At 36.8% G+C, this 10630-nt stretch overlaps 3 protein-coding genes across 3 annotated transcripts; 1 reads left to right on the top strand and 2 right to left on the bottom strand.

Moving 5' to 3' along the window:
* Positions 1–1773: 1773 nt before the first annotated feature.
* On the bottom strand, positions 1774–4399 carry LOC141403867 (T-cell immunomodulatory protein). The gene is made up of 4 exons (XM_073986918.1): positions 3978–4399; positions 3813–3905; positions 2754–3749; positions 1774–2698 (listed from the first exon to the last, which is right to left on the bottom strand). The coding sequence occupies exons 1-4, from the start codon at positions 4078–4080 to the stop codon at positions 2085–2087; spliced, it is 1806 nt and encodes a 601-aa protein (XP_073843019.1). The 5' UTR covers positions 4081–4399; the 3' UTR covers positions 1774–2084.
* A 761-nt stretch (positions 4400–5160) lies between these two features.
* On the top strand, positions 5161–7905 carry LOC141401655 (tetratricopeptide repeat protein 27). Its single transcript, XM_073981992.1, has 3 exons — positions 5161–5440; positions 5498–6368; positions 6425–7905. The coding sequence occupies exons 1-3, from the start codon at positions 5386–5388 to the stop codon at positions 7872–7874; spliced, it is 2376 nt and encodes a 791-aa protein (XP_073838093.1). The 5' UTR covers positions 5161–5385; the 3' UTR covers positions 7875–7905.
* Positions 7906–8909: 1004 nt separating this feature from the next.
* Wdr92 (dynein axonemal assembly factor 10) lies at positions 8910–10331 on the bottom strand. The gene is made up of 2 exons (XM_073981993.1): positions 9870–10331; positions 8910–9806 (listed from the first exon to the last, which is right to left on the bottom strand). Exons 1-2 carry the CDS (start codon positions 10142–10144, stop codon positions 8948–8950), a joined length of 1134 nt encoding a protein of 377 aa, XP_073838094.1. The 5' UTR covers positions 10145–10331; the 3' UTR covers positions 8910–8947.
* Between the last annotated feature and the right edge of the window lie 299 nt (positions 10332–10630).

Raw genomic sequence — 10630 nt, 5'->3', positions numbered from 1 at the left:
AATATAACTTTCTAAAAGAAAACCTTATTTGGATAAAGTTTTCTATAAGAAAACCTTATCCGGATAAAATTGTCTATAAGAAAACATTATCCGAATAAAATTTTCTATAAGAAAACCTTATCCGGATAACATTTTCTATAAGAAAACCTTATCCGGATAACATTTTCTATAAGAAAACCTCATTCGGATAACATTTTCTATAAGAAAACCTTACCCGGATAAAATTGTCTATAAGAAAACCTTATCCGGATAACATTTTCTATAAGAAAACCTTATCCGGATAGCATTTTCTGTAAGAAAACTTTATCCGGATAACATTTTCTGTAAGAAAACATTATCCGGATAACATTTTCTGTAAGAAAACATTATCCGGATAACATTTTCTGTAAGAAAACATTATCCGGATAACATTTTCTATTAGATAAGCTTATCCGGATAAAAATGTCTATAAGAAAACCTTATCCGGATAACATTTTCTATCAGATAACCTTATCCGGATAACATTTTCTATAAGAAAACCTTATCCGGATAGCATTTTCTGTAAGAAAACCTTAACCGGATAACATTTTATATAATAAAACCTTATCCGGATAACATTTTCTATTAGATAACCTTATCCGGATAACATTTTCTATAAGAAAACCTTATCCGGATAGCTTTTTCTGTAAGAGAACTTTTTCCGGATAACATTTTCTATAAGAAAACCTAATCCGGATAACATTTTATATAAGAAAACCTTATCCGGATAACATTATCTAGAAGAAACCCTAATCCGGATAACATTTTCTATAAGAAAGCCTGACCCGGATAACATTTTCTATAAAAAAACTTTATACGGATAACATTTTCTATAAGAAAACATTATCCGAATAGTATTTTCTGTAATAAACTCCTATATTTTCTATAAGAAACCCTTAACCGGAAACATTTTCTATAAGAAAACCTTATCCGGCTGACATTTTCTATAAGAAGACCTTATTCGGCTAAAATTTTCTATAAGAAAACCTTAATCGGATAACATTTTCCATAAGAAAACCTTATCCGGATAAAATTTTCTATAAGAAAACTTTATCTGGAAAACATTTTCGATAAGAAAACCTTAACCGGATAGCATTTTCTATAAGAAAACCTCATTCGGATAACATTTTCTATAAGAAAACCTTATCCAGGTAAAATTGTCTATAAGAAAACCTTATCCGGATAACATTTTCTATAATAAAACCTTATCCGGATAACTTACTGTATAAGAAAACCTTATCCTGATAACATTTTCTATAAGAAAACATTGTCCAGATATAATTTTCTAAAAGAAAACCTTATGCGGATAACATTTTATATAAGAAAGCCTGATCCGGATAACATTTTCTATAAAAAAAACTTTATACGGATAACATTTTCTATAAAAAACTATATGCGGATAAGCATTTTCTGTAAGAAAAACTTATATTTTCTATAAGAAACCCTTATCCGGATAACATTTTCTATAATAAAACCTTATCTGGATAATATTTTCTGTATGAAAACCTTATCCGGATAACATTTTCTATATGAAAACGTCCGGATATAATTTTCTAAAAGAAAACCTTATTCGGATAAAATTTTCTGTAAGAAAACCATATCCGGATAACATTTTCCATAAGTAAACCTTATCCGGATAATATTTTTTATAGGAAAACATTGTCCGGATTAAATTTATTTATGAGTATTGAACTGCCAATATTGATGAAAGTGGTTTCACTTCTTACCTTGTCCCATAGAAAAAAATAAAACTCATTTGTTTTTATTAGTTTAACTTATTATTTGGTTTAATATTACTATATAAATGTGTGTGTGGTTTGTATATAATATTGAGAGGGAATTAGGCGGAATAAGTATCTTAGGGAAAATACAAGACAAAGCATAAAAAAGAAGAACACTAAATTTCAATTACGACTAAAGTAAAAAAAATATTTGGAAAACTGAGAAGAGAAACATAAAAAATATCACTTTGTTAAGTTACAAAAATTGGGTAATATTGTATATATATATGTTAAATATTGAATTTGGATACTATATCTAAAGAATTGCTAATGCTTGCCGCTCCTTTACATAGCATCAAAATGGAAACGATGAGCTTCTTGCAGTTTCTCTTGCTTATCTTCGCGTTTCTCCTTAATGTATAAAACTAAAATTATCAAAACAATAACAAGACAAGTGCCACCCAGGGCTACAACACTCATGACAATTAGTTTGCTGGGTGTTACGAAGAGCTGGGCCTTCCAACGTTGTGGATCATCGACCGGTTTGGGTACCACAATAATTTGTGAATTTGGTATAAGTTGAGTCCAGGTTCGAGACATATGACCCAAACCCACAGTCAAGGAGTCAACAAAATTGGGTGTTCGACCTAAACCGAAAATGGTATAGGGCAGTTGAAGGGCGAAATAAGATGATTGCGGCAGTTGGACTGAGGAACCACGTTGCAGATCTCCATCTTGTGTGGTGGTAAAATAGGTAATGCGAGGACCAGGCAAATTGGTGCCATAAGTGCGTCGCTTACGGCCCAAGGGAGTGTGCAATGTGGGATTTTTACTATTTATAAGGCCTGTTAGAACAATGACCTTAACAAAATTGGCATCATAGTCCAGGGTGTTGCGGAAGGCCAAAGGTTTGTAGTGGCCCTTTTTGTTTTTCTCAATCAAAATAATATCCAAGACACCTGAAATCATGACAAAAATTAACACAACTTCATTTGTCTTATTTCCAAAACTTACCATCCTGATAGAAATCATAAAATGCCCCAGCCACCGTATCATTACCCATGGGATTCAAGGCATTCCATTTCACCTCAAAAGTCCGCTTGAGGGGAGAATTACACATTATACAAGGCACATTCTCCAGCAAGAAAGTTTGCATTCTCTTCGTTGGCCCCGTTAAGGTTTGCAAAGTCATTATCAAATCTGGATAACCATCCATATTAAAGTCACCACTACGTGCCGTAATTGTCTTTAGATAAACATCATTTTCAACTGGTGGTACAAAACCCCACATAACTGCTTGGGGATCCTTAAAGTTAACATGGATATCACGGAAATATGTGCCATCATGTACCAGTATGGTAGAATTGGAACAATCTTCACTGTTAAAACAAACAGGCAATATGATATTCTCTACACCTTCCAATTCAAAATCAGCAAATACGGCCTGACCCAATGTATAATTCGAACCCACAATGGAAATATTAATGGTATGATTGAAGGTGAAATCCTCATCGGCGCGACCATACCAAACTTCATAACGATCTTTAGTTTGTACAAATAGATCTGCCGTAAAATCACCATTTAAATCTAAATATCCATTGGCATTAGGTATATTTATTGAAGTCTTCGAAGTTTCAATTCCTGTGGGTACAGCTTGTGTAACTTGTTGAGGTGGTATGCGTGCCTTTTGGAATATCCAAAATTTACGTTGCCCCTCATCATTAAGACCATATAAATCAATAATCATATCACGGTTGTAATCCAGCGCCAATGGCTCGCCCATTGTTTTTAACAGAGGTTCAGCATTTTCACTCGTGCAATTAAGGCCTTCAGGTCCACCCCAGTGTACATACATTTTGTAAATATTGTCTGTACTGCCTTTGGGCTTAATGGCCACCGCCACATCCATTAGGGCATCACCATCAAAGTCCCCGGGGATAACGCTAACTATTTCATGATCTCTGTAAATGCAAACGGGACCACCACGTAATAAGGGTTCAGTGTCAGCACCTGCACAAGGAGAAAACTTAGAATATTAGAGATTTTAAAAGTGAAATACTTTTATTTGTTTACCATATAAAATCTGCAATGTTTGTCTACGATCCCTTATTATAAACACATCAGTCAGTTCATCTGAATTGAAGTCTCCAAATGCTGCCACAATGCCTAAAAAGACAAAAAAGTGCACACAATCATAAAAAATAATTGCCAACAAAATGTAACTACTGCATAACATACCTTCCTGGACATTACCAAAAACCTGAGGTGTCACATCATTGGCCTGGACAAATGTGAGTATAGCCAAAAAGCATAAAATGCTTTTGAGATTATTATTAAACATGATTCGATACGGTTTGTTTTGCTAGACAACTAGTTTTTCATTTTTTTTTGGTCAAAGAAAATGTCTGCTTCGTTAATTTTGTGGTTTTGCTCCAGCAAATACCAACCTTATTACAATTATCCCGCTTTGAAAGTTTATTAGGATACTTTTTTTAGTGGAATTTGATAATTATTTCTAAATTTTCTTCGTAACTTTAATTTAATTTAATTTTTTTCACGAAAATGAAAATGAGTCAATATATGAAGGAAAAGAGAAAACAATGGAGTATATGGCAGCTGTTACAGGGTTGTATCTTGGTGTAGTAGGCAGAAAGGCAACTGTACAGTACATATTAATTTTTCATAGTCTGGCATAAAGGCTTTACTTATTAGCTCTGTTCCTTTACGTGCAAGAATCTTCAAGTTTTACCACTTTTTACTCGAAAAGCGTTCCTTTACTTCAGACACCATACAATTCATATGAGAGCAGTTTACAACTTTTGCTACTTTTGCCGGTTTTACCACTTTCAAAAGTAAAGGAACAGACTAATTAATTGCGTGTTGCGTGTGAGTTCGAAAAAAAAACAAAATACATGTATTTCAAATAGAAAACAAAAACAAATACATGTATTTTTTTTTTTTTGAACGCACACACAATTAGTTAGGTAATGCCATTAGACTAAAGCTGTGTTCCAGAACTAAAAAGTTTTTACAATTTTTACGACTTTTACACATTTTACTCGAAAAAGCGTTCCCGTACACAAAAAAGTTGTAAAATGTTCACTTCTCTTTAAACAAAAATGGCGCTTTAAAAACTTTTTACACGACAAATTTGGGCGAGTAAAAAAATAGTAACATGGTTGCCGGCGTCTGATTGGCTGATACGCCGACTTTGACATTTGTTCCAGTTTTTTTGACGTATTTTCCATTTTTCCGTTCCCGAACTTTTTGAAAAAACTTTTTTGTGACAACAATTTTTCTCTATTTCTCTCTTTTACGAGTTTTACTATTAAAAAGTACGGGAACGAAGCTTAAATTTTTTCACGGAAATGAAAAGGGAGAGAACAAAGTAGTAGCAGCTGTTACTGGGTTGTTTTTTTGTGTAGTAGGCAGAATCAACTGTACAGTACAATGAAACTGGCAAAATGGTCTCGCTGCTGTTTTTTGCTATCATTTCCGTTTGATTAGCATGTCAGCCTAATTTCTCTGAGAACAGCTGTTGAATCAAAACAAAACGTGAACAAACGTTTTAAAAACGTGCGGGTTTCAGAGTTTAGAGAGAGAATTGCTTAATTTTTAACAGAAAAACACACAAAAATACTATAAAATGACATTTAATTTAAATTATGTTTGTAATTTTAATGATCGGGTACAGGAGAATGGTAAGTTGGCATAGAAATCTTTAAAAATAAAGTGAAAACAAATATTTCAACTTGCAGACCTCGACAATGAATCACTGAAACGTGTTTGGTCCGGTAAATGGTGTAGTGGGAAATTTCAGGACTCTTTGAAGCGCTGGTGGTCAAGGAGAGATACCAAGGAGGATTTTACACAAGAAGAATGTGACGAGTTTCTGTGTGTGGCCATAGAAGCACTGCTAGCATTTTTACAACAAAACTTCACCGGACCATTTTGTGAGTTGGCCGAATTGGAAGGTTTTGTCAAAGAAATCCAACCATTAGTGGGTGATGCTTTTGTGGAGTTGAAAGAAAATGGTGAAGAAATAAATCCCAATGTGGTCTTGGGTGAATTTCTTTTGTTGAGCAGAGATATTTTAAAGAAATTATTGAACTCCCATTCCGATTCATTGATTTTGCATTGGTGGTACTTACGTTATTTGTGTACACATCAGCATATCATCGATGAGCTTACGGCCAATCTTTATGAACAAGTTAAAAAGGAAGCTGAATGGTTATTGCAGCATGTCACAGAATTGGAAAACAAAGAGTACGAAGCTCTACTATTTCTGGAAGTATCCAATGCTTACTTACAATATCATCGTGGTGAAAAGGCAGGAGAGATACTGGACAGACTCTGTGAACATTTGAATGTTAAAATGGTAGTTGAGGGTCTCTTGGGTGTGCGGACAAAATTCCAACAAAAAGCTTTACCACAACTTTGCCTTAAAGTTGAACAAACCCAACCTCAGTTATTGCCCAAGGCCCAGGAGACAAACAGTAAAACAGTTTTACCCAAACTTTTGTTACACGAAGATGACACCCGATTGGAGCGTATACGTTTTATTGAGGAGAAGGATAATGAGGTGATGACATTGCCTTGTGTTCTGCAGGCCTTGGTGTTGTCCAAAGTGTAAGTAAAGCACATTCTTTATGGAATTATAAAAATTTTAAGATAATCTGTTTTAGGCGCCAACTGAAACGTACCCAACCCAAAGACCGCTTGGCCGATGAAGAGCTGGAACCTTATACCCACACTTTAATCTATCAAGAACATGGTCCACTGCAGGTTCGTCAATCCGCCCTACTTTTAAATTGTGTTCAAGAATCGAATTCCAGAAGAACCATTGAACGCAGTTGGAAACAATGTGAAGAATGTGTAAAATTACTCTCCGAACATTCCTATAGTGTGCAAGAAAGATTTTCCTATGGATTTGCGGGATTTCTTCAACCCAAATGGCAAGTTCAATTGCAACTTTGTGAACTTTTACTTTCCCTGGGTATGGTGAAGTCAGCATTGGATATCTATCTGAAAATACAAGCCTGGGAACAGGTGATCTATTGCTACTCACGGCTCGAACTAAGACATAAGGCTGCAGAGATCATTGAGCAGGAACTCAAAAAGAAACCAACAGTCCTACTTTATTGTCTATTGGGTGATGCCACCGATAGCTTGGAATGTTATGAAAAAGCATGGGAATTCTCGAAACATACCAGCGGTAAGGCTCAAGCTCATTGGGGTAACTATTATTTCTTCCACAAACGTTGGGAGGAAGCCGTACCCCACTTGGAAAAATCTGTGGAAATTAATTCATTGCAAGAGAAAATATGGCTACGTTTGGGTTATGCTGCCATAATGTTGGAGAAATGGGAGCTAGCTGTTCATGCCTACATAACCTATACCCATTTGGAACCTTTGGGCTTTGAATCATGGAATAATTTAGCTAAGGCTTTAATAAAACTTGGTGATAAGCAAAGGGCCCACAGGGTATTGGGAGAATCTTTGAAATGTAACTATCACAATTGGAAGGTGTGGGAGAACTTTATGGTTGTCTCTGTTGACACGGGTAATTTTGAAGATGCCATCAATGCCTATAATCGATTGTCGGAATTGAAAACCCACTTTTTGGATTTGGAGGTACTTTGTGTAACTATGACTGCCATTGCCGAGGGTAAACCTGATGCCAAGGGCCAAACACCTGAAAGATTGTTGAAAAAAGCCACCACCCTAATGGGTCATCAGTGTATAAAACATGGCTCCGAGCCGAAGGTGTGGGAATTAGCCGCCCTTTTGGCCACAACTCCATTGAAAAAGGCGGAAAAATTAGTTAAGGCCTTTAGAGCCTTTACAGCCAAGGAATTGGTATGGGCCACCAAACAACCATTTGCCCGTAAAGCCTTGGAATTGTGTGTTGAGTTATCCGAACGTTCATTGGAAGCCCTTGAGAGCCACGCAGAGGATGAAAGTGAGGTAATGATCACATCACAATTGAATTCAGCACGTTTAGCTGATCAGGCATGTATTCGGGCAATTGAAAAGGAGTTTACAAAATTCCCCGAAAATGATGACCTTCTGGAAAAGGTAAGAAAGCTACTGGAAGAAATGACAACACATGTTAAGCAAAGAATGGGGGCGTGATAAAGAAATAAAATATGAAACTAAAGGTAAACTAGAAAAATCTGGGGTATTTTTCATTGATTTTTGTTCTCAATAAATTTCTTAAAACAACCTACTATGGGACGTGGATTAATAAGTAAGTCTTCAGATCTGGTCGTCTATAAAGACTGGATTTCTTTAAAGAACCCCTTCTGATCATCTGATCCTCTATAAAGTCTCCCTTCTAGCGGTTTATAAAGACTCCCTACTGGTCGTTTATAAAGACTCCCTACTGGTCGTCTATAAAGACTCCCTACTAGTCGTCTATAAAGACTCCCTACTTGTCGTCTATAAAGACTCCCTACCAGTCATCTATAAAGACTCCCTACTTGTCGTCTACAAAGACTCCCTACTTGTCGTCTACAAAGACTCCCTACTGGTCGTCTATAAAGACTCTCTATTGGTCGTCTATAAAGACTCCCTACTGGTAGTCTATACAGGCTCCCTACTTGTCGTCTATATAGACTCCTTTCTGGTGGTCTACAAAGACTCCCTTCTGTTCGTCTATAAAGAATCAGTTCTGATCGTCTATAAAGCCTTCGTTCTAGTCGTCTGGTCGTCTATAAAGACTTTCTTCTTATCGTCTAGAAAGACTCCCTTCTGTGTGTCTACAAAGACTACATTCTGGTCGCTTATAAAACTCACTTCTACAAGTCTATAAAGACCTCCTTCTGGTCGTTTATAATGACTGCCTTCTGGTCGTTCACAAAGGCTTCCTTATGGTCTTCTAAAAAGAATCCCTTCTGGACGTCTATAGAGACACCCTTCTGGTCGTCTATAAAGACTCCCTTCTGGTCATCTATGAATACTCTCTTCTGATCGTCTATAAAGTCTCTCTTCTGGTAGTCTACCAAGACTCTCTTTTGGTCGTCAATAAAGGCTCCTTTCTAATCGTCTAGAAAGACTCCCAGATCTATAAGGAATCCATTTTAGTTTTTTTTTCAGGTCTATAAAATACTTGCTTCTGGTTTCCTATAAAAAAGCTCTCTAGCTGCTCTATAATGATTCCTTTCTTCCTTTCCTTCTTATATTTTCGTTTTATTCCAAATCTTCTTCTAATACAAATTAAGTTTAGTTGTCACCAATACCCGGACACTTTGATCAAAGGCCCCACATACCGCAAGACCCATTTTGTCAGGATGCCAATCGAAACAGTGAACCGGTTGTGTTGATATCGTTGAGGCATGTAACATTTCCAGAGAACCCACCACTCCGGCATTATAACCATCCAAATCCTCTTTCACACGCTTCTCGGGATATTGATAATTCCATAGACGCAAAGAGCCCGTGCCACCACATGTTACAAATATATCACGATTTTGTGGTAGATGTCGTGCACACCACACTGTGGCCTTAGGACCTGTAATGACACCATTTGAACCCACTGAACGCCCAGCGTTACGTTCCTCCAAGCAAGTAAAACCTTTACTTGGATGTTGCGTTCTCATATCGTAGACCAATAGGCCACCTTCCAAGGTGGTCACCACCATTTTATTCATTGCAATGTCCCGACGATCAAATTCTATGCCGCAAATGCCATTCTTTAGACTTGTTTCCCAACGCACACATAACTGGCGTAAATCAAACAATTTCAGGTCCCCATTATCATAACCAGCAGCCACACAACGTTCACAACGTTCTTCGTTATTATAGCTATCACCGAATGCCACTGCCCAGCAGTCTCTTTTAATGTTGCTGTTCGGTGTAGTGCCGCCGTCTGCATCGGGTGTCATATCAACAACAGGGGCATTGCCTTGACGTATATCCCATACCTTTACCGAACCATCACGACTGCCGGTAACGATCTCGGGGGCTCCACAGTTAATTTGTTTTCCCCCAATGCCATCGATGCAGTTTATTATACTTGAATGGGCCTCAACATTGTATACAGGGATATCTGGTCGTTCAAGGTCTCTGAAATGGAAAATATTGCATTTATAGTTCTTTATATTATTAGAAAAGTTTTCCTTTACTTACAAAACCTGCAATCTTCCCTGAAAGTCACCTATTGCCATATGACGATTTCTCAGCGAAGACGCACCAAAGCTACCACATTTGAAGGCGGTCTTTTTTTCAATCGTTTTTACCTTTTCCAATTTATTTTCATTTAGCTCGTATATTTCCAATATACCCTGGCCATTGGGTTTGGAGCCAAGCACCGCGAATTTCGCAGAGCAAGGTATCCATTTCGTATCATACACAGTATAGTTCAGTGATTGCTGCAAATGTTCTATCATCTGAGGTTTATCCATGATCGATTCCAATAGATTCGTAGGTTCGGCTTTTTGTATTTTTTCTAGATTTTTTTTTCAGGATAAAATAAAAGTTTGATCGATTGTTGGAAGAGTGTTTTTTTTTATGTTGTTGGCCGGTATATGGAAGAGTTGCTATGGCAAATAAACAAAAACACCTGTTTGGTTGTCAAAACAACCCATATTTGAGAGAGAGCAAGAGAGTCATTAGGTGGTTTCTTGATTAAAGGCGCCAATAATTGGCAATGAGGTGGTTCTTCAATATTGACGCATGCAAAATGTCAATAAGATCATGAAGGAGCAGAAGGTAGTCTTTACGGACGAGCTAAATGGATTACTTATAGACGAGCTAAAGGGATTTTTTATAAATTAACGTTAGGGAGACTTGTTATACGAGCGATAGGGAGTCTTTATAGACGAGCGGTAGGAAGTCTTTATAGACGATCGGTAGGGAGTCTTTATAGGCGATCGGCAGGGAGTCTTTAT

The sequence above is a fragment of the Musca autumnalis genome, unplaced genomic scaffold, assembly GCF_047663935.1.
Source record: "Musca autumnalis isolate F117 unplaced genomic scaffold, ASM4766393v1 scaffold_4, whole genome shotgun sequence".
NCBI classification, from domain to species: Eukaryota; Metazoa; Arthropoda; class Insecta; order Diptera; family Muscidae; genus Musca; species Musca autumnalis.
This window is presented reverse-complemented; position numbering and strand designations above follow the sequence as displayed.

What these genes read in the sequence shown, in the direction of transcription:
- LOC141403867 (XM_073986918.1), bottom strand. Translation starts at nt 4,080, where the DNA reads ATGTTTAATAATAATCTCAAAAGCATTTTATGCTTTTTGGCTATACTC. An exon ending in AACATTGCAGATTTTATATG is followed by an intron (nt 3,750 to 3,812) that starts GTAAACAAATAA and finishes CTCCTTGTGCAG; the next exon opens with GTGCTGACACTGAACCCTTA. An exon ending in TTATGATTTCTATCAGGATG is followed by an intron (nt 2,699 to 2,753) that starts GTAAGTTTTGGA and finishes TCATGATTTCAG; the next exon opens with GTGTCTTGGATATTATTTTG.
- LOC141401655 (XM_073981992.1), top strand. Translation starts at nt 5,386, where the DNA reads ATGACATTTAATTTAAATTATGTTTGTAATTTTAATGATCGGGTACAG. An exon ending in TGATCGGGTACAGGAGAATG is followed by an intron (nt 5,441 to 5,497) that starts GTAAGTTGGCAT and finishes TTCAACTTGCAG; the next exon opens with ACCTCGACAATGAATCACTG. An exon ending in GCCTTGGTGTTGTCCAAAGT is followed by an intron (nt 6,369 to 6,424) that starts GTAAGTAAAGCA and finishes AATCTGTTTTAG; the next exon opens with GCGCCAACTGAAACGTACCC.
- Wdr92 (XM_073981993.1), bottom strand. Translation starts at nt 10,144, where the DNA reads ATGGATAAACCTCAGATGATAGAACATTTGCAGCAATCACTGAACTAT. An exon ending in CAGGGAAGATTGCAGGTTTT is followed by an intron (nt 9,807 to 9,869) that starts GTAAGTAAAGGA and finishes TTTCCATTTCAG; the next exon opens with AGACCTTGAACGACCAGATA.